Source organism: Theropithecus gelada, chromosome 2 (genome assembly GCF_003255815.1).
Source record: "Theropithecus gelada isolate Dixy chromosome 2, Tgel_1.0, whole genome shotgun sequence".
NCBI classification, from domain to species: Eukaryota; Metazoa; Chordata; class Mammalia; order Primates; family Cercopithecidae; genus Theropithecus; species Theropithecus gelada.
In genome coordinates, this window is record NC_037669.1 from 191,490,543 (window position 1) to 191,516,343 (window position 25,801).

At 49.1% G+C, this 25,801-nt stretch overlaps 1 protein-coding gene across 2 annotated transcripts in view; it reads right to left on the reverse strand.

Moving 5' to 3' along the window:
* Positions 1–25,801, reverse strand: part of XXYLT1 (xyloside xylosyltransferase 1) — a 202,469-nt gene that overhangs the window by 76,090 nt on the left and 100,578 nt on the right. For both annotated transcript variants that reach the window (XM_025377570.1, XM_025377571.1), the window contains exon 3: positions 11,782–11,914. In XM_025377570.1, the coding sequence (XP_025233355.1) occupies positions 11,782–11,914 (133 nt within the window). The remainder of the gene's footprint in view (positions 1–11,781; positions 11,915–25,801) is intronic.

The following is a 25,801-nucleotide window of genomic DNA, read 5'->3' on the forward strand; positions in this document are numbered from 1 at the left end:
ACCATGTTGGCCAGGCTGGTCTCGAACTCCTGACCTCAAGTGATCCACCGGCCTGGGCCTCCTAAAGTGCTGGAATTACAGGCATGAGCCACCGTGTCCAGCCTTTATAATTTCTTTTTTAACAACAACCGCCCACTCCATTCCATCTTGAGTGTGATGCGGCATGTGGGCCGGGGACTGGGTCTCTTCTAATCTGATCGGTGCCAGTGGCTGGCTAATCACATGCCACTCAGGTATTCCTGGCGTTGATTTGTGGGTTTTTTCATCCACAAATCTCTCCCAGCTTCTGGTTGGCAAAGGGGGTCAAACAGTTCCTCCTTTTTTTTTGAGACGGAGTCTTGCCCTGTCGCCCAGGCTGGAATGCAATGGTGCGATCTCAGCTCACTGCAACATCCGCCTCCCAGGCTCACGTGATTCTCCTGCCTCAGTCTCCTGAGTAGCTGGGATTAAAGTCATGTGCCACCACACCTGGCTAATTTTGTGTATCTTTAGTAGAGATAGGGTTTCACCACATTGGCCAAGCTGGTCTCGAACTCCTGACCCCATGATCCGCCTGCCTCAGCCTCCCAAAGTGCTGGGATTATAGGCGTGAGCCACCGCACCTGGCCAAACAGTTCCTCCTTTCTAACTGTTTCAGTCTCCCCTGCACCAAAAAGGCCTCAAGGATTCTACTACTCCTTTTATGCCGAAGTATGTTTGCCTGATCCTCTGTATGATGCCTTTAACCTTGGACAGCAGCTAAGAGGCTGTGAGATGTGAGTAGAAAAGTGGCCCGCAAGACCAAGGTCACACTCCGTACCCCTCCCAAACCCTGCCGACATCTTGGCAGGAAGGTACTGGCAGAAGAAGTAAAGGTGCCTTTTGTCTGCTCTGGTTGTTCTTTGTAAATAATGATTCACCCTGATGTCTCTACCTGGCTTAGACGCAATCTTCCAGGCTCTCTGAAAACTGAATACAAATGAGCTGCAATTACATCATCAGACACACGAAAGTCCTGTTCACTGTCAGCCCAAGTAGAGAGCTAGAATGACCCTGCTTTCTTTCTAGTTCCCAGTTCGTGATCCTTGGGCCAGTCAACATAGGATGGTCCTGGCAGCAAAGGAAAGGGTCTCCATGCAGAGACCGGGCTTGATTTTGTTAAGAGAAGCAGTGGGTGTGTTTGTGTTTGGTTTTCTAACAGAGCCGAGGGAGATGCAGTGGAAGCCACGCGAACAGGCACCTCACTCCACAGTGACTGGCATTAATAAGGCCCTGCGAGCATCTCTGTGACTTCACATTTCAGAAAGTCCATCAGGATCCACCGGCCTCATCATGAGCGCTCGTCTACAGACACAGGACACGGCAGGCATCCAGGAGGCAAATCGCGACATACTACGCCAATTCTGGTTCAGCTTCCTCTTTACAAATAGGAGGCAAATCACGACATACTACACCAATTCTGGTTCAGCTTCCTCTTTACAAACAATGACAGAGCAGTCCCCAAAAGCCAGACGGCTGGGTTCCTGGATCAAAACACTCCTTCGGGCACTCGTTGATGTCGGGGTCAATTCTGCTACCATGAAATAGAAGATCACAGGGTTCTCTATGATCCATGGTAAGCAGCTCATTGAAAGAAGTCACCTAAAGCAGGAGGAGGAGACAGATGTTCAACTGAAACCCAGGCTCAGATTAAAAGCTTGATATTTCTATAAGAGCCAATTCTGGTGCTAACCTGGAAGCAGAGGGATGGGAACTGCAGATCCATTTCACTTAGGAACCCACAGTGGAAATGCAGTCCTGTGGCTGAGGTCTGCACCTGAGATGGCCATGGAGCCATACTGAAATTCCCTTCATGGGGGGCTGGTCACGCTCAGTGCAGTCCTTTCCACACGCGGTTTGTCACAGAAGGTCTCTTGTACACATGCCACTGCGATTCAACTGTGCCATTTTCCTTTTTTTCCCCAGGAAGATGCTTACAGATAAGCCTTTCTGCTGCCTGGATTACAAATAAGGTTCTTTCAATGCGATGATGTTTATTTGGCAAAGGAAACAGATTGCAGCAATGCAAAAAAGCACACAGTCCTGTGGGCCCATCACCCACTGCTGTGCCTCCGCTGCAGCCCTGTCCAGACCCACCTCCCACTGCAAGCTCCTGGAGGACAAGGTTTGGTTTCTCTCTACTGCACAGCCAAACCCTCGGCAAATGCCTGCCCAGTGAGCTTTCTAATCGGGCACAGAGCTCGGTCTATCCCAAGAGCACTCTTAGAGGCTACGCCTGCATTGCAAAGGCAACCACCCCTTCAAGAGAGTTTTCAGAGGAAAGAAGGGAACATGACACACACCTCTTAGCATTTTGAAGGCAGAACTCCTTCTCTGTTTATTGTTGTTGTTGTTGTTGTTTCTTGAGACAGGGTCTCGCTCTGTTGCCCAGGCTGGAGTGCATGGCTAGTCACAGGCGTAATCCCATTACTGATCAGCACAGGAGTTTTAACCTGCTCCATTTCCAACCTGGGCTGCTGCATCCCTTCCTAGGCAACTTGATGGTCTCCCATTCCCACGAGGTCACCATGTTGATGCCAAGCTTAGTGCAGACACCCACAGAATTCCTCGGCTTAAGCGATCCCCCTGCCTCAGCCTTCTGAGTAGCTGGAACTGCAGGTGTAGGCTACCATGAATATTAAGCTGAGGGCGAGGTGAGCCACTCAGCAAAATTTACAGTTCCTACAGCAAAAAGTCTTTGTGTCTTGCCCATGGGACAGCTCTCAACAGCAGCACTGACGTGGTGTTGGCACCACAGGCATTTGTGTTTTCATTAAATTTTATCTACCCTATCTCCCTCACATTATATCTTCCTTGAAAGCAAGAGGCATGTCTTCTACTTCGTAATTCCTCACGGGACCAATCCTATGGCTCCAACACACAATGAGCCAAATCAAAAACTGAGAACAGGCCGGGCGCAGTGGCTCACACCTGTAATCCCAGCACTTGGGAGGCTGAGGCAGGTGGGTCACCTGAGGTCAGGAGTTCGAGACCAGCCTGGCCAACATGGTGAAACCCTGTCTCTACTAAAAATACAAAAATTAGCCAGGCATGGTGGTGGGCACCTGTAATCCCAGCTACTTGGGAGGCTGAGGCAGGAGAAGTGCTTGAACCCGGGAGGCGGAGGTTGCAGTGAGTCAAGATCACGCCACTGCACGTCAGCCTGGGCGACAAGAATGAAACTGTCTCAAACAAACAAACAAACTGAGAATAACAAACTTTCCCATGGACTGTCTTTAAAAACAAAAACTGAATGTGAAAGCAACTTCTATAAGACCAGTAATGGGACTACAGAGCCTGACTTAGCAGCTGGCCAGCACCGTGGAGGGGATGCCCTCTGACTACACATCTGTTCCTGCATTCACTCAACAAACGTCGAAGTGCCTGGCATGGGTCTGCACAGGCTCAGCGGAATAGAAGGGCTGCCACCCAGTCCCACCCCTTCCACACATTCACTTCCTCACTCATTCTTTCAGGAGACACCTGTGTCAGGCATGATGTGGTGAACTTTTACAAACAGATTCAGTAGCACCAAAATATTCATAACGTGCAGACAGACAGAAGCACTGGAGGAAGTCGTGTTTTCAGACACAGGAAGCTTCTCCTGGGCTCCGCCCGGACCTCAACTCTCAGCCGGCACACTCTGGTCTTCAGCAGCCCCCGGCTATGCACCCGCATCTTCAGACGTCATCCCGGAGCTCCTAGCTTGCCCGGGAGGCACAGCCATCAGATAAGACAGTCACATGGACAGCAACACAATCCTGCTTGGGTTCTTCTCTATACAGAGTTTTCCTTTTAAAATACCTTTTCCATTGATGTTATTTAAAAGTAACAACCTCATAGTAGATTTCTGATCTCTACCACAGGGCAGGTACATCCCTCCCTTTTTATGAGTAATTCCTGCAGGGGTTATAGCACGGCTTCCAGGTCACACGGGCTACACAAAAACACTTAGCCCAGTTTTCTAACTCCCAGGGAGTGAAGGAATCACTATTTTAAAAGGTGGCAAGCTTTTTTCTCCTTTACTCAGATTTAACTCTAATAGAAACGGACAGGCTCAATCTTGGTGAATTTTTTTTTTTTTAAACACAAGAACAAGGTTCAAGAAATTCATCTTCAGGTGTCAGAGAGACGAAAAGAATCCAATAGCTTTTATCTTCAAGTCCTACATTTATGCATCCCATAGTGAGGGTGGTGGCCGGTTCCCTTATAACAGAGGGCTTCACGCCTAGTGAACAGTGGACCTGAATTTATATCAGCCGTACAGCCTTCCAGACGAGACGGTTACACTAACATCCTCACATGAGGCAATCTGCAGAGAGATGGAAAGTGTGGTTGGCGAGAGGTTAGTGCTGCCTCTCTCTTATTTTCTTCCCTTGTACCAACCGATTTCAGACTGAGGAACTTGAAGACAGAGTGACACTAGGAGCTCATATAACCCTCCTCAGCTCTAAACTCAGCCACAGCAGGTGTTTTTAAAAAACTAATAGACTGAAAATGACATTTACAGATGAAATGCTGTGACGACTGAAATTTGTTTCAAAATAATCAGGGGAAGAGGAAAAGTGGGTGGGAGGAGACATAAAATAAAGATTGGCTAAGGGCTGATAGTTACTGAGAGTGAATGGATATTATAATATTACAGCATCCAGCATCCAGAAATATTACATGATGCTTTCTACTTTTGTATATGTTGGAAAGTTTTCATAGTAAAAAGAAAAATTATATCAGGAGACTAACAACGTTTAACAAAGAAGGCTGACTTAGGTATAAGGATGGCCAAGATACACTGTTAAGTGAACAAAAAAAGACGTACAAAGGTATATAGAGTTCATTTACATATACAAACACACACACCGATAAAAGTAAAGAAAATTTCTGGAAAACTAATAACCTCCATATGCTATCTAACATAAAAATGTATCACTTTTTAATGATGAGTTTTAGATAATAATTGTTTTCATCCGATGGGAGGGCAAAAGGAGGAAAGGACATAGTCGGCTTGAAAATGAGATAAATCTCTCCATGGGCCAGAAATGGAACAGAAACCATATTGGAGATCAGGGCTAGAGCCATGGGTGGAACCTGGAAGCAAGCAGAGGACCAGACGTTCACCTTCTGCGCAGCGTAGCAGGGACCAAAACACTCCAGGCACGGGGAAGGCAGAAGGCAGGCTCATGCGTGAAACAGGGAATGAGGGCTGCCTCGGGCATAGTCCTCTGTCTCTCCCCCATCCTTGTCCCTTCCCCAGCGCCATCCATGTCCCTTCCTCTGCTGCAACTACACTGCAATCTACATTCGTCCCTCCCTCCATCTTTGATCCCCTGCTTTCCAATATTCTCTGGGATATTAAAATGTTCTTCCACTATTACGGACTAGTTATTTTCTCTTTGTAATACCGTCTGTTTGTTTTGCAAATACCTTACATTGTTTAGGGTGAAGTCATAAAAACTGGTCTGTATAGATAAGACACTATTAATAAATTTAAGATGGTAATTTCTGCAGACAGGGGAAGGAGGGGAACACAGCACCAACACCCCAGCTGGCTGCGAGGAAGCTAGGAGAGAACGTATCCAGCCTTTTTGTCTTCCATAATGGGAGGCAGGCTTCTATGGCAGAGAATTCCGCAATTCTAGGAAGGGGGTTTAGACGCTGAGAAGCCAAAAGATTAGCAATAATTTTGCTCAGGGGTCAGCAGCCCCAGTTGTACATATAAGGAAATTGAGGCTGAGGTTAAGGGACTTTCCTAGGTTCACAGAACTTATCAGTGGCCAAGCTGGGACTGGGGATAACGTTGTCACCACCACCCAGGAGTGCTGTTCCGTGCTAGGTACTATAAATACATTATCTGATTCAATTCCCCTCAACTCTGCCACATATAGTGTTATAATCTCCATTTCTCAGCCAAAGAGACTAAGGCTCAGAGAGGTCAAGAGACTTGCCCAAGGTCACACAGCAACTGAGTGGCAGAGGTGGTCAGTCCACATCCTCCCTTCTTCCCTCTGTGCTGGTGCCCACTCTCTCCCCAGCACTCCCCTGGGAGCCCAGCACCAGTGCCTGGAGTGGGATGACACAGCCTGCAGAGACGCTTTCCTTCCGAGCAAGCGTCTGGAAGAAGCCGAGGCTGGCACAGCACCGGCAGCAAATAAAACCATGTGACCTAAAAAGGTGAACGAGTGGACACGATTCAAATACTTAACACAAAAGCGAATTCCCGCCTGGTGGCACGTTATCAGCAGCTGACAGGAATAGCCTGCCGCTTCCTCCTCAGGGTGGGCCTGGGCTCACACAGCACACAGCCGGCCCGCAGAGCCCGGGGAGAAGAAAACTGGAAGCCTGTGACCAACAAGCTCCCATTCAGAGGATCCTCAGACGGCCAGCTCCGCAAAGTGACCATAACGCAGGGCCGCAGCCCACATACACACACACTCACACACGCACACACTCTCTCACACTCTATCACTCCAGCATCAGCAGGAGCCCTGAGGCCTGAAGCCAGGGCCTGACGAGGCCTCCTGATCCCAGTGGCCTCCCCGAATGACTCAGGCCACGGTTTGGCTTCCTAACTCCTGCAGAGTGGTGACCTCAAGCCTGGAGCCTCACAGAGACCTTGAGGGCTGCCTCCCACCCCCTCCCTCTCTCACCCTGGTTTCCCTGCAAGCTCCACTTCCGTACCCTTTGTACCTGTTCAGTCCAGCATCTTGTAGGAGAGCCAGATCACCTGCTGCTAAAAAGGGCAGTTTTACAATCGTGGGTAGAGGTGGGCAGCCAGATTTAGGAAAAAAGCGGGATATCTGTTAAAATTTAAATTTCAGGGTCGGGTGTGGTGACTCATACCTGTAATCTCAGCACTTTGGGAGGCCGAGGCGGGTGGATCACCTAAGGTCAGGAGTTCGAGACCAGCCTGGCCACCATGGCTACTAATAATACAAAAATTAGTCGGGAGTGGTGGCTCGTGCCTATAGTCCCAGCTTCTTGGGAGGCTGAGGCAGGAGAATTTCTTGAACCCGGGAGGCGGTGGCTGCAGTGAGCCAAGGTGTGCCACTGCACTCCAGCCTGGGCAGCAGAGAGAGACTCTGTCTTTAAAAATTAAAAAAAAAAAAAATTTTTTTAAATTTAAATTTCAGATAAGCGGTAAACAATTATTTAGTATAAGTATGTCCCGTGCAATATTTAGGACATATTTACCATACAAAATACTTATTTGTTATTTATGTGAAGCTCCATTTAACTGGGTGCCCTGTATTTTAACTGGCAAGCCTATATGCCTGGGGGAGGGACTGAGGAGGAGGAGTCCGGAGGAACAAAGCATCTGGTGAAGAAAACACAGAGGAGTGAAGATTAAGGGAGGGAGGGAGGGAGGGGAAATGCTCTTTCATGAGGGTCCCTCTTACAACAGAAACTTCCACTGTGACTTCATTTGAGTTCTCCAGTAATTCTGTGTGTTAGAGATATTTATCCGCTTTCAGACAAAACAACAGAGGGTCAGAGAACCCAGTGACTCGCCAAGTGTCAGATGGGAATTCACTTCTGAGTACGACCCGATGCTGGTTCCTCCACATCAAGCTTCTTCACCTGCTGGCACACCTTTATAATGGTTATCGGCTGCACACAAACAGGGCACGGCAGTTTACTTTTCTAATACTTTCATAAGGAACCGAATTCAAAATGGCGCATCTTTACAAAATACAGTCGCCTGTCTTTTAGATTCTCCTCTTAGCCACTTATCCCAACTAAACACATCAGCACTGAGGACCTGTCCAGGGCTTTAGCTCCTGAGGAAGAGACAGAGAAAAGGTCAGAGAAAGGAAGGGCGACGTTCCACCCAAGATGACCACAGCACTATGATCTGCAGATGGGGAAGGTCACGGGATGCTGGACACAACAGAATCTCAACAGGGACCCAAGAGAGAAAGGCTCCTCTCTCCCTGCACTAATATCCCATGATCCCCGTGTCCCTTTCCAGAAAACACTGTCAGTCCCATGGATCTAGGATTATAAAATCCTGTAAGATTTATACAGAAAATATAAAAATTTGGGGGGGGGTGGGGATTGTGAAACAACGTGAAAAAAACTGTTTGTCCAATGGACAATGGGGAATAACTTCTCCTGCCCCACCTCCTCCAAGCTTCTAACATTCACGGCACACAACACAGGGGAGACTGCCATAAAAAAATGACTTAAAATGTGCGATTTTGAGGTAAAATAACTATGGGACAAGTGACTATAAAAATGACACAGCTGGGAAGATCCAAATCTGTTCTTGCTCAGCAAGTTTCCAGATCAAAATGTGTCTGCTTACCTAGTCAAGATTTGGTTTCGTGCTGTTTTGTTTTTAAATTTTCCTTTCATATAGATGCTAGCATGTTCTTCTTAAAACACTTGTCCCCCTCACTCTCCTCTCTGGGGAGACCCGTTGGTGGTCAGAGCCCACTGCCAGTTCCATGGAAGTCCCAGGCAGGGGTAAGAGGCCTCCTCTGTGGGAAGCAGTCTGACGGCCGGGCTGCCCATCCCCCAAAACAGCAATGGCCGAGCCCAGGGGCTCAGACTGCCTGCTCAAGAGCAAGGCTGGCTGCCCTGTCCCTGCTTCCTCTCTCCCCTTCCATTCCCATCCTCTTCCTTCTCTCAGCCTCCCCACCCGAGCCCCACTGCCAGCCAGGTGAACACTCCAAAGCAGCAGACAACTAACGCTGGATCTCCCAGGTCCCCAGAGCTCCCCAGTCTTCTGAAGAAGACTGAAGAAGGCAAAAACCACGCTCAATTCCCTGTCGACCAGCCAGTACCAAGCCATTCCCAGCCCCAGCATGAGACTGCAAATGTTATCAGGCAATTCCCCAGAGCCAGCGGGGCGCACGGCAGTGCAGGGCAGTCATCTGCAGACTCAGTTCCAGAGACTAAAGGTCTCTCGAAGCATTTCAGCTGAGGGGTGGACAGAGGCAGCACGTAAAGGAGTGTAAGTCTCTGTTGATGTTTGAGGGCCCCGGCCCTGCAAACGGCATTCTTCGGACTCCACGGCAGCAGAGTCTCATCGTTATCATAACATAATGAACATTAAAGATGCTCAAGGTAAGAAAAACTCAGTTTCATTTTGAATCTCAAATCTTTCAGAGCTTTCTTTCGGGAAGTCCAGACAATTAAACTGATTTTAAGACGCACTGTTTATAAAATCCTAGATCTACAGAAAACACAAATTCTGGCCCATCCTGTCTAAGCATGATGGGGTTTCCAAGTTTCCACTTATATGACGTGAGCAGATTCCAAAGCAGACCTTGAAGGCACTGGAGCTGTAACTGCATTTAACACTCAGCCCAGTTTAAATACCCCATGATATCAGTTCTTTCTGATCCCTAAAGAGCTCACCAGCAGACAGGCAACTTCCAGACAGAGGCAGGACAATGAGGGTCCAAAGGGCTGTGACCCTCAGTGCCAGAGCCAAGGAAGGGGGGACTTAGAGCTCAGCTCTTCTCCTTCTCAGGTGGGGGAACAAAGGCCCAAGGAGGCAGAGCTGGGAGTAGTATCTAGGGCTTGGGGCTCTGAGGCTCCCTCTGTTGTTACAGTAGGTAGCTAGTCAGACACGAGCAGGGCAGGAGAGGGCTCCACCACCACCAGGAATGTTAGGCGACCATCAGCTGATGGTCAGGCAGTTGTCAACTGTCGCTCTAAAGTGATAATTGGTTGCAGCCAGTGCCAGGGAAAGGCAGAGTCCCAGCAGATAGAAAGAACCTGAAACTGATGACCAGCAGCTTCCCAGTAAGATCTCAGGAGCTGGGCACGTGGGCTCAAGCATGGGCACTAGGAGGCAAAATGGTGGCCCCTCCTCTAGGAAGGCTGGACTGGTCAGGGAAGAACGGCCCCAGCGAGTGTGTGCGCAACCTCAGTAAGCACACCTGGCAGGCCACCCTCAGGGAAGCACCACGGGAGGAGTAACGCACACCCAAGAACCACGCCACTGTGTAAGACTCCAAGTCGAAAGTCACACAGCACGTTCGATCTCCCAAGTCACCCACTGGCCCTCTCCCAAGCATACTTTATTTCCTTTCATTCCTGGTCTAGAGCTTCTTCATACACTTTGGGTCCTGCTCTAAAACTTGCCTTGGTCTCTCCCTCTGCCTGAGGCCCCTCCATCAAATTCTTTCTTCTGAGGCGGCAGGAAGTGAGGGTGCTGCAGACCCATATGGCTTCACCGCTGTGAACACTATCACCTCCCTCTGTTGGATCAAGGGCCCCAGAAGATCTTCCCGGGAAAGAAGGCGGGGGAAGAAGGTGGGGAGTCTTCTACAGTTAAGATGGCAGGTGTTTGCCCAAACCCTCTCCTCTTAAGTCGCCAACCCCTGACCTCAGAGGAAGAGGCCTACCCAGTGACTCTGGGGCAACACGTGAGAGGATTATATAAGGGAGAAAAGTCCACACAGCCCAAGGAGTTATCAGCTCATTCAGGGGCCTTGCAGGAATTTCCTGTTATGTGATCTGGGTCATGCAAATAGCCACAACCGAGCTGAAGCTGCCTCTTCACCCCTCCCTCTGAGGGAAACACAGGCTCTTGACTCACTAGTGGCCTGTACTCTGCAGCTCTCCAACGACTGGGCCCCTCTCCAGGAACGTCTGCAGGGGGCCAGCATCATGGTGTGCACTGAGAACAAAGAGCGGGGCCTGCCTGCGGGACGGCAAACTCCCAGCTCTTTCCGCGCAAACTCGGGCAGCTCTGCTCTGGGTGCACTGTCGCTCTACCCGCTGGAGAAACAGCCAGCAACGTGAAACTCTCAGACCCAGGGCCACGGGCCTGGTTTACCTTAATCAAAACCCGCCTCAGCTGCTCCTTTCCTTTTTTTTTTTTTATTTTTTAATTGTAAGATGTAGAACAAGAACATACAAAAAAGTGCATGCAAACATGAAGCCAAACACCCAAGCGAGGAAATAAGACCTTGCGGCTCTCCAGAGCCAACCGAGCCCCACGTCCCCCACGTCCCCCACCGCCCGCCACGCAGGCTCTGGGAGGCATCGCCCCCTTGGCTCTCCTTTCCCATTCTCCGCACCTGCGCGTTCATCCCTAAAGCCTCCAGGTTAGTTTCGCTCTCATCGCGCAGAGCCGTTCCCTTTTTTGCCGTCGCTGTATAGCACTGCATTGAACGAATGCATTTTATTTATCCGTTCCGCTAAGTAGCACGTTTCAGTCGTTTTCAGTTTTGGCTACTACAAATAGCGCTACAGTGACTGTTCAAGAACGGTTCTCAGGTCCTGGAGTTTCTCCACGACACATGCTTGACAACCAAACGCGGCATCACCTGGAATGTGCTTCTTCGTGCCGACAACTGATGCCAGTCTGTGTTCCAACGCTGTGCCGCCCTCCCTCCCTACAAGACCACCAGTCCACCCACTCTGCTCATGGAGAATAGGGGTCACTGGTGACTCAGGGGCCAAGAAAGCCCAGTTGGTCACTAGAAGGGAAGTTAAATCTTCCTCTGTAAGACAAAGCCCAAGGTTTTAAAATTCTGAACTTAACCAGATCCAACAACCAAACAACTGGGCTTTTCCGAAGAAAAAGGCCACAAACTCCCCCAAAATAACGAGGTAGCACCTATGGCTTGGGACAGACCCACCTGCCCATACTGTCAACTGTAAGCAATAAGCACAAATGTGTGCCCAAGATACCAAGTGCAGAAGGATGGGACGCCAGTAAATCCCCGTCTGCCATGGGTGACAGAAGAGAGAGGGCGGAAGGTGGGGAGGGTCGTGGAGGTGGCCCCCCCCGCAGTCATGACGCACCTGTAAACCGGCTGCATCTCCCGGGCTAGGCCAATGATGGCGCCTGGCAGGAAACTGTCAAATTCCTCAAACAACTCCCGGACGTTGGTCTTAAACTTCAGGTCTAGGTCCAGCTGAATGAGCCGCAGGATCTCTGAGGGAAAGAGAAAAGGACAATGAGACACAGGCACACCTCCCGGGAGGCTCGGCCATGGACAGAAAATGACGCGGAGGGCAGAGAAAAGGGCACTGGACTCTTACTGTTGTCAGTGAATGATGCAAAGTTACCGCTGGAACAAAAGGCCTTTCATCTACCAGCAACCCCTCTGCACTATTAGTCTTCACAAACGACTGCCGTGTCTTTTCTTCCAACTGCAGACATCCATTTTGCTTAAAACTAGGCGACCACATGCTCCAGCGTCAGCCTGCTGTCCTGATGTGACTGTTAACTGTGCACCATTTCACTCTCAAAAGTATCTCATTTGGATGATACCTTATGTGGACGCCCTACTTCCCTACATAAAACTCAAAGCGGGCCAGGCGTGGTGGCTCACGCCTGTAATCCCAGCACTCTGGGAGGCCAAGGTGGGTGGATCACGAGGTCAGGAGTCCGAGACCAGCCTGACCAATATTGTGAAACCCTGTCTCTACTAAAAATACAAAAATTAGCTGGGCGTGATGGCAGGCGCCTGTAATTCCCGCTACTCAGTAGGCTGAGGGAGGAGAATCGCTTGAACCCGGGAGGCAGAGGTTGCAGTGAGCTGAGATTGTGCCACTGCACTCCAGCCTGGGCAACAGAGCAAGACACCATCTCAAAAAAAAGAAAAAAAAAACACTCAAAGCATCCAGGTGTGTCCTCTTTGGAGCACAGGTGGTAAATGACCCACACAAGACAGAGGTAAAAAACATTATGGCCTCAGGCCTTTATCAGCACGTTCTGCAAACCCAGATGTGTGTCAAGTGAAGCTGCTGACAGAGTGAAACAGCTGAATGATCTCAGATACCACTGTGTTTTTAATCCACTGCCTAAAAGACAGGATGAGCCCAAATTCTTCAATGTCACAATCACCTGGCACCTAAGAGCTGCCTGCTTCCATGGCCTCCAGATGACTCCAGGCTAGACGTGCAGGAGGAGGCACTGGTGAAGGTCCTTCCCCCATCCTTCACCCAGCCCAGCCTGACCGGGATTCTAGGTGTTGTGCCGGGCACCAGGCTGACCAGGACCCTGCCCTCAAGAGAGACACGTGGGTTGCAAAAAACAGAGGGAGAGGCCAGTGCTAAAGCCTGAAATCGAAGAGTGGCTGTGGGAGGTCCAAAGAGGGGGCACCCGGGGTTCAGTGATGAAGTGGTGAGAGCGAGTTCCTGGCACCCACCCTGGGAATCAGAACCCATGAGTGCAACTTGAATCCAGTTCTGCTGCTGATTGAGCCTGTGACCCAGGGAAAGTTACTTCTCCGAACCTCAGCTATTCCATTGCTAAAATGGGGAGGCTCTCCTGTGCCTTGTGTGGGAAATAGCTTATGGACAGTATTACAGGGACCCTAGTGACTTGAGGAACAGAATTCTGGAGCAGAGCACCACACTGGCCAAATGTAGAATTTATGGGAAGGCAATGTAAGGAATTTGGGATAATTTTGCTGTAACTGAAGACACTCCTGATGGGAGGAACAGCCATGCATTTAGTCAGCCCGTCAATCATCACATCGAAAGCCCACCACCTGCTACAGGTGCTCTCTCTTTCAAGGCCATCTAAACCCTTCTTATTCTGCAAGAAGCAGTCTAAACACCCCAGACAGGCCCTGCAGGACTCATGGCTTCCTGCTCTGTGCTCCCCACACGGCTGCCTCTGGTCACGGCCACCTGCACACCGGTCTCCTTGAGAATGGGAATGTGCTGGGAGGGCGGGGCTCAGGACCATCAGATGCTTCTGGATGAGCGTCTTAATCTTGTCTTCATATACCCGTCAGTAAACCTGAGCACTTCCCTGCACTTTAGGGACCAGCTGGGAGTAAACCCAGAAACGTCCTACATAGGCCTAAGACACCGGAATCTGAGCTGCTTCGATGTTATTTACAACTCCTCCTTCCTAAAGCACCTTCCAGGAAGGGCTAGCTTCAAGTTGGTAACACTTCACCAGGTGAGCTCCACTGACTAGGAGGGAGACAGGCGGCAACTCCAGCACAAAGTGACCCCTTCACACCCATGTAGAACGACTGAGATGGGAGGCCACGCCCTTCTATTCCCAGAGGCCAGCAGGCCCCTGAGCAGCCTGCCCTGTCGCGCAGGCACCTGTCCAGGAGGTTAGCCCCTTTATGTAATTATGAATTAAGGCGCCAAGTTGTAAATGCCACTGTTGAAGAGAAAGATGCTTCCTAGCAATGCTGGAATTCATTAGGATGAGGTTTCTAAAGGGGCCTGTTCCTCTGGCCTCTGGTCCTTAATGTAGCCGTGTCTCTGTGGGAAATACGTGGGGGCAAGAGGGTTACACAGAACACTGAAGGCATTGTGAGGACAGAATGAGACTGATCCATGGAAGTGACATCACAGAGAAGATGCTGGTTGGAGGAGAGCTGAAATGACAGCAGTAGGCCCACCGAAATGTAAGGAATACATGACTGAGATAACTGCCCCCAACGCCAGGAAGACATGAAACCTGTAAATCATGAGGAAAAATGTCTGAGAAAAAGGAAGACTAGACATCTACAAGACTCACAAGAACGGCCAGCACCCCAGGCTGGCTGAATGTCCACCACGTCCAAACCTTGAGAAAACACAACAAAAAGAATGATCTAGCATGGCAGATCTGAAAAGCCTGGTTATAACTGAGGCACCTCTACCCATTTTACAGATGAGGAAACTGAGGCCCAAAAAGAGAGACCTGTCAGGCATTACACTCAAGCTAGGTGGCAAAGCTGATCTCAGAACCCAGGTCTCCTGACTCCCTAGCTAATGCTCTTGTGTTTATTAGCCCCATCACCTCCAACCTACTCCCAACACGGGCCATAAACTCCTAGAGAACACAGAGCATTGTGTAATGGACCAAAGGGTGTGCACGAGACTAAACGGGCACCCAACACAACTAGCTCGTGGAGTATCTGCATCGCCCCGTGAAAATATCAGCAAGAAGACGAGTGAGTACAAGCTAAAGGTGTAGCTTTCAAGACCTCCAAGACCCTGTCACCACCATCGCCGCCACAGCCCTGGCAGCACTCCTCAGGAGCTCCTGGCTGTCCAGGAGACTGCTTTCAGGGCTGAGAACACCTACGCCTTCTGCCTGGGTCTGAGGCCTGGCTGGCGGCCAATACCTCTGTACAGTTACACCAGAGAGGGCCACATGCACGGCCCCAGTACCAGCTGGGAGATTTTCAAACCAACATTCCAGGGATGTGCGGCTGGAATTGGCGGTGGTGGATCTCACATCCAACAGGAACTTGGGTCGCTTCTGAGCCGGACGTTTCTCTGCCGAAGCGCTCTTCTCCATCTCCCTCCCAGTACATGGCTTGGGCCAACTCAGCTCATCATCAGCATCCAATTAAACCAGCCACAAGCATGTCATCTGACCATGGGTGGAATTACAACCCAGAGTGAGTAATTAATGATACCCAAAAATAAACAACAAAAGGAAAAAAAATTCCAAAAGAAAAAAAACGTGAGCCTTCTGTCCTCTCCTTTGCCTTCTCCTATCCCCGGAAGCAATTCTTGGCAGACACATCTTAACACACAAAAAGCAACATGCAACAAAATAGATCAAGAAATGGTGCAAAGAAAAGACATGCTCAGGTAAGCACGGTGCCTACCATCCTGGGAAACACAACAGGCCTTCAGGGAGGGGCAGGTGAACCACGCAAGCACCTCCTCTGTCTTTCTGTTTTGAAAAGGCCTCAGAGATTTGCAGAGATAAATATTTATAACACTTTAGAGGGCTTTCACTGCAGAGCGTCAGCCCAAATTCCACTAACTGGGAGAAGGGGAAATTATGACAGCATTAAGCTATGTGACTCCAGCGTCATGAGGCTGGGGACCTGGAAGCAGCTGCCTGGAAAGGGAGCTAATTTTCCCATTGTCCACTTTGAAATATTGCAGCAATATGCCACCTGCCTTATCATACTCTGTGTTTTTAAATCGCTGTTCAGTAGCACCTCTGGCCGGCGGGAGCCAAAGGGCAGCTGAAAGGGGTGGAGACTTCCCCTAACAGTGAGAGAATCCTGACCCCAGAGGAGTTATTTTGAGGCCCATGGGACAGGACGGTTCCCCTGTGCTCCATCAGCCAGACCAGGCTGGCTTCCCGCACTGGAGGGTCTGAGCATGTGACAGAGGGTCTGCCCCCGCAACACACAGACCCAGGCTGTGTCCCCAACGGGATGTGTGGTTGGAATTGGCGGTGGTGGATCTCACATCCAACAGAAACTTGGGTCGCTTCTGAGCTGGACGTTTCTCTGTCAAAGCGCTCTTCTCCATCTCCCTCCCAGTACAAGGCCCGGCCACAGGGCAGCTGGCTCCCTATAGGAATAGGGGCTACAAAGGAAGAAAGGGAACATGCCAAGGGTCCCAGGCCTTGGGCACAGATTCTAGGGGCTCCTCCAGCCTGACCAAATGTTCACCCTCTAGGAGCAGGGAAAGGATGTCTGTGTGCCAGGCCCTGGGAAGGCTTTGCATGGACTCAGCCCATGAACCTCCATCATGCCTCCTCGAGGTGGCTGTTAGTATCTTCCAGTTTCAGATGAGGAATCTGGTGCTCAGAGAGTTTCGGTAATTTGTTTAAGACAACTCAGCAAAAAAGGCTCCGGGTGGAGAGCAGTTACAGATTTGCCTCACTCGGTAGTTTGCTTGATCCACCGCACATTTCTGAGAAAAGCCTTCAGACATCTCTGAAGTCCCTTTTGAAGTCCTATTGTCTTTATGAGCCAGAAATGCTTCCACATCAAGAGTGAAGACAGCAGACAACTCCAGATATATCTGTACAGTGGCTGGGGCTTCATGGACAGAACCCCAGTCACAACCACCTCCCGCAAGACCCTCATCTCCAAAAAGCGTGAAGACTATTGGGAGTCCCTTTCATTGACAAGGACCAATAGAGAAACTTCTGGAAGAAAGGGTTTTATGCCACAAAAGTTGAAAAGCAGCTTTTAATGACAATAGCCAACTTGTATCAATGCATTATACTCACTGAATCATCTAAACACTCTATGAGATACATATATATATATATTATATATATATATATATGTGTGTTTGTTTTTTTGAGATGGAGTCTCGCTCTGTTGCCCTGGCTGGGGTGCAATGGCACAATCTTGGCTCACTGCAACCCCCGCCTCCCAGGTTCAAGCAATTCTCCTGCCTCAGCCTCCTGAGTAGCTGGGACTACAGGCGCCTGCCACTACACCCGGCTAATTTTTGTATTTTTAGTAGAGACAGGGTTTCACCATGTTGGCCAGGCTGGTCTCGAACTCCTGAACTCAGGTGATCCGCCTGCCTTGGCCTCCCCAAGTGCTGGGATTACAGGTGTGAGCCACCACGCCCAGCCCTGAGATTAACATTATTTCTATTTGGCTGGGTGTGGTGGCTGATGCCTGTAATCCCAGCACTTTGGGAGACTGAGGCAAGAGGATCACTTGAGCTCAGGAATCCGAGGCTGCAGTGAGCTGTGTCTGCACCACTGCGCTCCAGCCTGGGTGACAGAATGAGGCCCTGTCTCAAAAAAAAAAAAAAGAAAATTCCATTTGACAAATGAGGAAATCGAGAAGTATAATAATCCAAGATCACGCAGCTGGTCAGTGGTAGGGCTCGAAACCCCAAGCCTGTTGGGCTCCACAGCCTGGTGCCTGCTCTTCACTGCCCACGCGGCCCTGCCTTCCGGGCTCCTGCGCGGCCAGGACATGGCCAAAGCTCAGCTCTGTAGGCTCTGCTCAGACAGGAAGGCCCTGACTCTCACTGTGCTAATCTATGTTTTCCACATTAGCAGCCTGCCCCTCCTCGGATGGTGCGGGGGAGAAAGGAAACAGAGTTCATAGAGTGATTTATGCAACCTGTTAGCAGCTCTGGTAAAAGGTTTTGGGTCCAGGAAATTGCAATGAATAACCACAGCCAGTTGCATATGTTCGCTGTACAACAAACTTTCTTCCAGCCTTACTCGCCCCCTCTCAAAACGAAGCATGAAAAACAGCGTGAGCTACGGCTCAGCCATGGCGTTGTTTATGACGCCCAGCTCCTGTTCTGTGGACCAAACAAATTATCATGAGAAGACACAGTTTCTGCTTCAGCAACAGTGTAACATGAGTCTCCTTCCTCCTCCTCAGCCCCTTCTCCGAAGAGGTATAAATCATATCCTTTAGGATAGGACAGAATTTATTTTGAACTTGGCTGAAAAATTTGGGGGACTTATGTAAGACAGCACGTATGACACCCAATGTAAATTTCCCTCTCACTTCTATTGCCAGCATGAAGTGATAGCGCACGCACGGATTGATGTCGTTCAACACACAGGGGAAACGGAATCTGAGATCTGAAAATCTTCCATGTCTATGGTATGGATGTCCACGGTTCCTGCTGGCCTTTCCATAGTTTACATCTCTCTAGTGTCTGCTATAACCACTTTTTTTGTTTGTTTGTTTGTTTGTTTGTTTGTTTTTGTCTCCAAAAGCTTAAATTCTTTCCTATTTGAGGTAGGAACACATTTGGACTCTGTTCACAACAGTTAGACTGACGGTGCTCGGTCTTCCTTCTTCGCTAACAGGCTTTTTTTCAGAGACCCCCAGGGGTGGAAGCTGTAGAAAGCAATCCTTTTTGGATAGAATTTCAGGTGTTTTCTGAAAATAACGATACAGATACCACTGGTTGCCCAAACTGTCACAGTGCAACTTTCCAAATTCTCCATTTTGAGATTCTTTATCAGAATTATGGGCTCTTGTTACTAATCTCATCTTCCAACCACTCTCTCCCTCTTGAGTGGCATTTGAGCCCATGCCACCTTACGGATTCCGTCTAAAACTAGGTAAACTAACAAAGGTTCCATCCTGCTGCCTGCAGCTCCTCATCCCCACACTGTCCCCTGACACCTGCTCCTGCCCTTGGCCCTGCATCCTGTCAGGGCCTGTCCACTGCAGCCTTGCCCCTTCCATTGATTCATATGGCAATGACAATGACAGGACTAATTCCTTATATTTCTATGGCATGTTGCAATGTTCAAAGTGCATTCCCAGCCCATAAAACTCTTTCCCATGCTTTACTCATTGAATCCTTACAGCAACCCTAGGGGGCAGGTGCATCCATGTGGATTGGGTTCAACTGCATATCACAGAATACCTCTAGTAGCAACGGTTTCACCACAGAGAAGAGCATGACTAAGCCATCCACGGAGGGCACGGCTGCTCCATGAAGTCATCAAAGACACGGACGACCTCTGCTTTTCTCCTTTGTTATCCTTGATCTCATTTCCATCCTCAAGGTACCTCATGGTGCAAGACGGGGGCTGCTGGGGCTCTAGCCAACTTGGTTGCATTCCAGGCAACTGAAAGGACCAAAGAGAAAGGACCCCCCGACCTTGCGTCCTGCAATGAGGCAGACTCTTCAAGCATCTTTCCTGGAAGTCTTTAGCGTTTCTTCTCATATCTCACTACGCACAATTTAGTCACATGGTCGTTTCTTCTCATATCTCACTACGCACAATTTAGTCACATGGTCACACTTAGCTACAAGGAAAGCTATGAAACGCCTTCTTTTACGGGCATAAGGTTACCCCCAGATAAATGGGATTCGGTTGTCAATTAAAAAGGAGAGAATTGACATAGAGCAGGAACGAGCAGTACTTCCACAGAAGGCAAGAAGTAACTACACCCACTTTACAGATCAAGAAATAGAGGCCCAAAGAGATTAGGTGTTGTTACGGTCACAAGGTCACTAGTGGCAAGATGGGGACTAATTCCATGTCATCGGCCGCACATCCAGATCCCCTTTCCCTGTTCATGGAGCCTCCTTGCTGCAGTGGACAGTGGAGCCGCTGCTGTGCTTCTGCAAAGACTCTTGCTTGCTCTCCTCCAGACCTTTGCTCAGCCCTCAGCTGTCCCCAGTTGGTCCAGCAACAAGATCCAAGCCTGCCAGGCCTGGGCTGCCATCCTGAAGGACTACTGTCCCCCGTCCCCTGCCTCATACTTAGTTCCCCGCCTTGCTTCCCTGCGTTTGTGTCCCACTGGGTCCCTTGGAATCCAGGCATGGTCATTAGCAAGGAGGACCAGGCCAGAGATGGCCAGATCCCAGCAAGCTACAGACCCTCAGAGTAGGATCACAACCCCACAACTGTTTCTGCAATGCCCAAGGAGTTCTGTGAGCAGGATGCCTCACTTTGGGGTACCCATACCAAGACGGCTGACACCTCCCGAAATTGTTTCTGATGGCCAACCTCTTGTGTGACCACCACCTCGTTCCATTCTGACACTGAAAACACATTTCATGATGGACGTGGACGCTTATCTGTGGGTCCTTGGCTACGATGCCTAAGCAAACACAAATTAATTTGTGCTGAAGTGCAGCTTGGTAAATAGAACCTTTGCAATGATGGAGTCCGTTATGGGAAGTGACAAGGGGCTTTCTTGGTGGTGAAATGTGTGGGGACTTCTGCTCCGTGAAAAGGGGAGTCTACTTCCACTGAAAATCGGAGCCTGGATTCTCAGCACAGGGGCCAGTCCTGTGACTTCCCTGCCTTCCTGTGTAAACATGAAAACATTCTGTTTTCAAGTTCTAGCACCCTGGCTACCTCTTTCATGTCTCTAACATGAAGGTCTCTATATTCTGGCAGCAGTTCTCCCCATTGTGAACAATGAATCCGCCACTCTTTCCTGGAGTTACCCTGTCTCTGTTCCTCTCCCCCAGCAGACTCATCCTTCTCAGGTGGTGCTCTCCAGCCTCCTACCACCCTCTACAGGGTTGCAGGCTACAGGGTTTCCTCAGCCTCCTCTAGCCAAGTACAGCAGAAGCACCTACAACCAAGAGAGAGGCACAGACTCCTGAGATCCTCTCCCAGGAAAGGCAAATGGGACCAGGCAGAGAACAGCCGGCTTCTCACCAAGGGGAAGATGACCAACCCCAGCCACAGCGCCCAGCTTCTCCCTGGGACCATGGAGGGCTGTGGAAAGAATGGCGCCACATCATCCCATGTGCTAGAAACCCACATCACAGCAAAGAAAAAAGTTTCTCCACTTTATGAATCCGGAAATACCTCTCTGACCTTTTCTAGCAGGAGGAAAAAATATGGCCTTAATCTTTTCAGTAGCAAACATCTTTCACCCGGTGACAGTTTGCAAACTGACTAGCCAATGGTCAAATGGCTCTTCAGCTTTCCTGTCTCCTGAGCCAGAACTCCTGACAAAATGTCATGTTCTATCACCACTGTTTATACTACATCTTCTAAAAAAGATGGACGATCTATCATCTAGGAGATAATTAAGTACCTACCTCTCAGGTACTGGGCTACGCACTTCACATATTTTGCCGCATCGAATCCTCACACACAGGGCTTACTGTCCCCACTCTCGAGCTGCCGCCTCCCTGACACTTGAAGTTTCATTGCTTTCATCTCTGTTTACCGAGGCTGAGAGGAGCCCCTCCTGTTATGAGTCTGATAAGAATGACACAGGAAGGCAGGGAAGTCACAGGATTGGCCCCTCTGCTGAGAATCCAGGCTCCAATTTTCACTGGAAATACAGACTCTCCCCGCCTCAAGGAGCAGACGTCCCCACACATTTCACCACTAAGAAACCCCCTTAGTCACCTCCCACAGTGGACTCCATCATTGCAAAGATTCTGTTTACCAAACTGCACTTAAGCACTCATTAATCTATTTCCCAATTTTCATTAAATTTTAATTTCATTTAATCATTAGTTTTTCCTCTAATTAAATAACATTTGAGTTATTTTAATTTAAATTAAAGACATAAAATACAATGCACCAAACTGACAGAATGCAGCTGAGTGCAAAAAAAGAAAGAGAAAACAAGGTTTTAACTCATAAATATTTCAGCGTGCACTTCCTAAGAAACAAGGACACTCTCTTTCATAACAACAGTACGACATCAAAGTCAGGACACTAGCAGTAACAACCCAATACCATTTCATCCACAGTCCTATTCAAAATGTGTCAGTTGTCCAAAAACAAAAACACAGTTCCTGGCCCCAGATTGCATGTAGCTGTCCCACGTGTTCTATCTGAAACGATTCCTCAGTCTTTCCTCGTCTTCTAGGACTTAGGACAATTTGGGGAATATGGGCCACTTTTTTATTGATTTATTGATTTATTGATTTTGAGATGGAGTCTTTTGCCAGGCTGGAGTGCAATGGCATCATCTCAGCTCACTGCAACTTCCACCTCCCGGGTTCAAGTGATTCTCCTGCCTCAGCCTCCCAAGTGGCTGGGATTACAGGTGCCCACCACCATGCCCAGCTAATTTTTGCATTTTTAGTAGAGATGGGGTTTCACCATGTTGGCCAGGCTGGTCTCGATCTCTTGACCTTGTGATCCGCCTGCCTTGGCCTCCCAAAGTGCTGGGATTACAGGCGTGAGCCACCGCGCCGGGCCATGGGTCAATTATTTGGTAGAAGTCCTTCAGTCTGGGTTTGCCTGACGTCTCCTCCTGACTAGAAGCGGGCTGTGCATCTTTGTCAGGAAAGCCGCGGAAGCAATGCTGCGTTCTCACAGCGCCACACCGGCAGACACATGGTGCCAGACTGTCCTATCACTGGTGACGTTAGCTTTGAGCACAGTCGAGCTACCATTTTTCTCTTTGTAACAACAACATTTTGTGGGGTGATACTTTAAGACTCTGACAATAATCCCATTTCTTAACAAATGCTTACCTGTTTGTTTTAGCATCCATTGATGATTCTTGTCTAAATAAATTATTACTATGTTGAGCCAGGCATGGTGACTCACACCTGTAATCCCAACACTTTGGGAGGCCAAGGCGGGTGGATCACCTGAAGTTAGAAGTTCGAGGCCAGCCTGGCCAGCATGGTGAAACCCCATCTCTACTAAAAATACAAAAATGAGCCGGGCATAGTGGCGGGCACCTGTAATCCCAGCTACTCGGGAGGCTGAGGCAGGAGAACCACTTGATCCCAGGAGGTGGAAGTTGCAGGGAGCCAAGATCACACCACTGCACTCCAGCCTGGGCGACAAGAGCAAAACTCCATCTCAAATATATATATAACTATGTCGATTGTCAAACGGTGACTTTCCAATGCCTTCATTCCTTCCACATTTATTAGCTGGCATTCTGCTCCATTGTGTTGACCTCACCCATGCTCAGCCAAGAAGAGCTTCCTGGTATCACCCACTTATGGCAGGTTGTGCCAAGCATATTCGTCCCTTCCGGTTTTCCCCAAAATGCAAATGCCAGAAGGCTCCGTGGTGCCTGAGGCAGGGGAACTGAACAAGGCAGAAATGTCAGAGCTGCTGAGGCTGCAGCTTTGGGCCCATCATCCAAGTATTTGAGACAGCAGTGACCCTCTTGGAAAATCTCCAGGTTACGGGAGCAGTGTCCACTCTCACTGGATAAAGAAATGATAACTGCATATCACAGGCAGCACCAGAACACCTTCTCTTTCCTCTATTTGTTTTTTCAAACAACTGTTGACATGGACTCTACATTATTCCACGAAATGTGAACTGAGAGATTTTAGGCCCTGGGGTAGAGCCGTGGCTCACAGGCCTGGCTATGGCACTGCATCCAACCATGGCTAAGCCATCACCAGCTGTCCCAGACTGTAAGGATGAGGAGTTTGAAACAGGTGCGGTCTGAGACCCCTCCCAGTCCTACCATCCTGTGATTCTGAACAGAAACGGTCTTTGCCCCTCACTCATACCTTGTTTGTTCTCAGAACAGCACAAATATATCATCAGACACAGGAGATACATCTACTGCATTGTTCTCACCCATGCCCAGCCAAGCAAGCCACGAAATCCCTACTATGTGCCAAGCACTATGCTAAATGTGAAGGTTCAGAAATAAATAGTATATTTCCTAGCCTCAAAAATGCCAATACTGGAGGGTTTTTCACTAGATATTCTCTGCTGCCACTGCTGCAGCTGCTTCCATCCTACCCTGGTCCTGAGGGCAGCAGCCCTGTTCACCAGTCACCCAGCAAGCATGGGCAGGCCCTGCCGAGAGAGGGCCCTACCTATGGAAGAAGAACCGGAGGCTGGGAGGTGCTGGGACCTGCCTTACTACTGAGAGCTGCCCTCTTCTGCAACATTCCTCACGATCATTAAACATCGCCACATGGAAACTGACATTTCCTTAGTACCTACTGTGTGCCAGCCCCTGGAATACCTGAAAGGCCCCCACTTTCCATTTTGCAAATGTTGAAAATTCGGGTCCATGGTGGCCTGTACTAACCTGCCTAGGGTCACACGGCCAGTGAGTGACACAGCAGGAATGCAAGTTAGCCCCCGCCCCCATCACAAAGTCTGAGCTCTTTTGCCTCAACGTGGTCCCTTTAAACAGGGATTACCTCTAAATCCACCCGCTCCCTGTGCAGTTACCTACTTCTGGGAAACAAATCACTCCAAAACCTAGTGGGTTAAAACAACAGTGTATTACTATCCCTGACAGTTCCGTGCATCCACTAGGCTTAGCAGGGTGGTTCTGACTGTGGGGGTCTTTTGGGTGAAGGCAGTAAGATGGTGGCTGGGCTGGAGGCCTCTAAAGGCTCAGCCTGGCTGGCTGACCGTGATGGCTACACAGGTTGCCAGCAGTCCCTGCTGGCCGCGGCCACACGCTCAGCAGGGCTGTCAGCCTGAGTGCGCTCCTGTGGGCTCTCCCGGGGGCTGGGGCTCCATCCCAGCATGGCAGCTGGAGTCCAAGATGAAGTCTGCCAAGGTGAGTGTTCCCGGAGACCCGGGCTGAAACGGCAGGGCCACTTATGACCCAGCCTTGAAAGTCACTCAGCATCACTTCCACTACATCCCATTTGTCAAAACAAGCCACAGTGCCAGCCCAGATTCAGGGAGAGGAACCAACATAAAGGTGTGCGTACCAGGAGGTGTGTCCCTTAGGGGTCGGCTTTGGAGACCAGCTGCCACATAGCCTCGTCCCACAGTGGGATACAGATACAGATGGTCCCCGCCACAATGCGGGTCCACTTAACAATTTTTCAGCTTTAGGATGGGTTTATCAAGGCATTAAATGTATTCTTAACTTAGGATATTTCTGATTTACAATAGGTTTATTGGGCTGTAGCCCCCCATAAGTAAAGGAGCAACTGTATTTTAAATTTCTTCCTTATACTTTTCCTAGTTTTCTACTATATACAAAGACACACACACTTTTGTAATCACAGGAATAAACATTTGAAATTATAACTATATAATATTGTAATATATGTTCTATGCAGGAGTATTGGTGTGTCAAATGTATATTAAAATATGTGTGTGTGTGTATATATATATTTTTTTTTTTTTGAGATAGAGTTTCACTCTTGTTGCCCAGGCTGGAGTGCAATGGCATGATCTCAGCTCACCGCAACCTCCGCCTCCCAGATTTAAGCGATTCTCCTGCCTCAGCCTTCCAAGTAGCTGGGATTACAGGCATGCACCACCACACCTGGCTAATTTTGTAATTTTAGTAGAGACGGGGTTTCTCCATGTTGGTCAGGCTGTTCTCAAACTCCCAACCTCAGGTGATCCGCCCGCCCCGGCCTCCCAAAGTACTGGAATTACAGGTGTGAGCGACCACGCCCAGTCGTTAATGTATATATTTATGTATATGTATATATACACACATATGAAACTAGAAGAAAATATACAAAATCCCACTGGGGTAAATGTGCAATTATTTTTTAAGTATTTTTCATGTTCCCAAAATGGACATATATTGCTTTTGAAAACGTCTTAAAAGAAGTTAATTAACTACCTCACAGAACACACCCATCTTTTAGTCAATGTGTATCAGATTTAAGGCATTTAGCCATGACCTCAACTTTCTTTAGGATTCCTTCTCAAGGTCAACAGAGGTACCCATTTATACAACCTTCTTCCTAAGCCAAGTCCCTT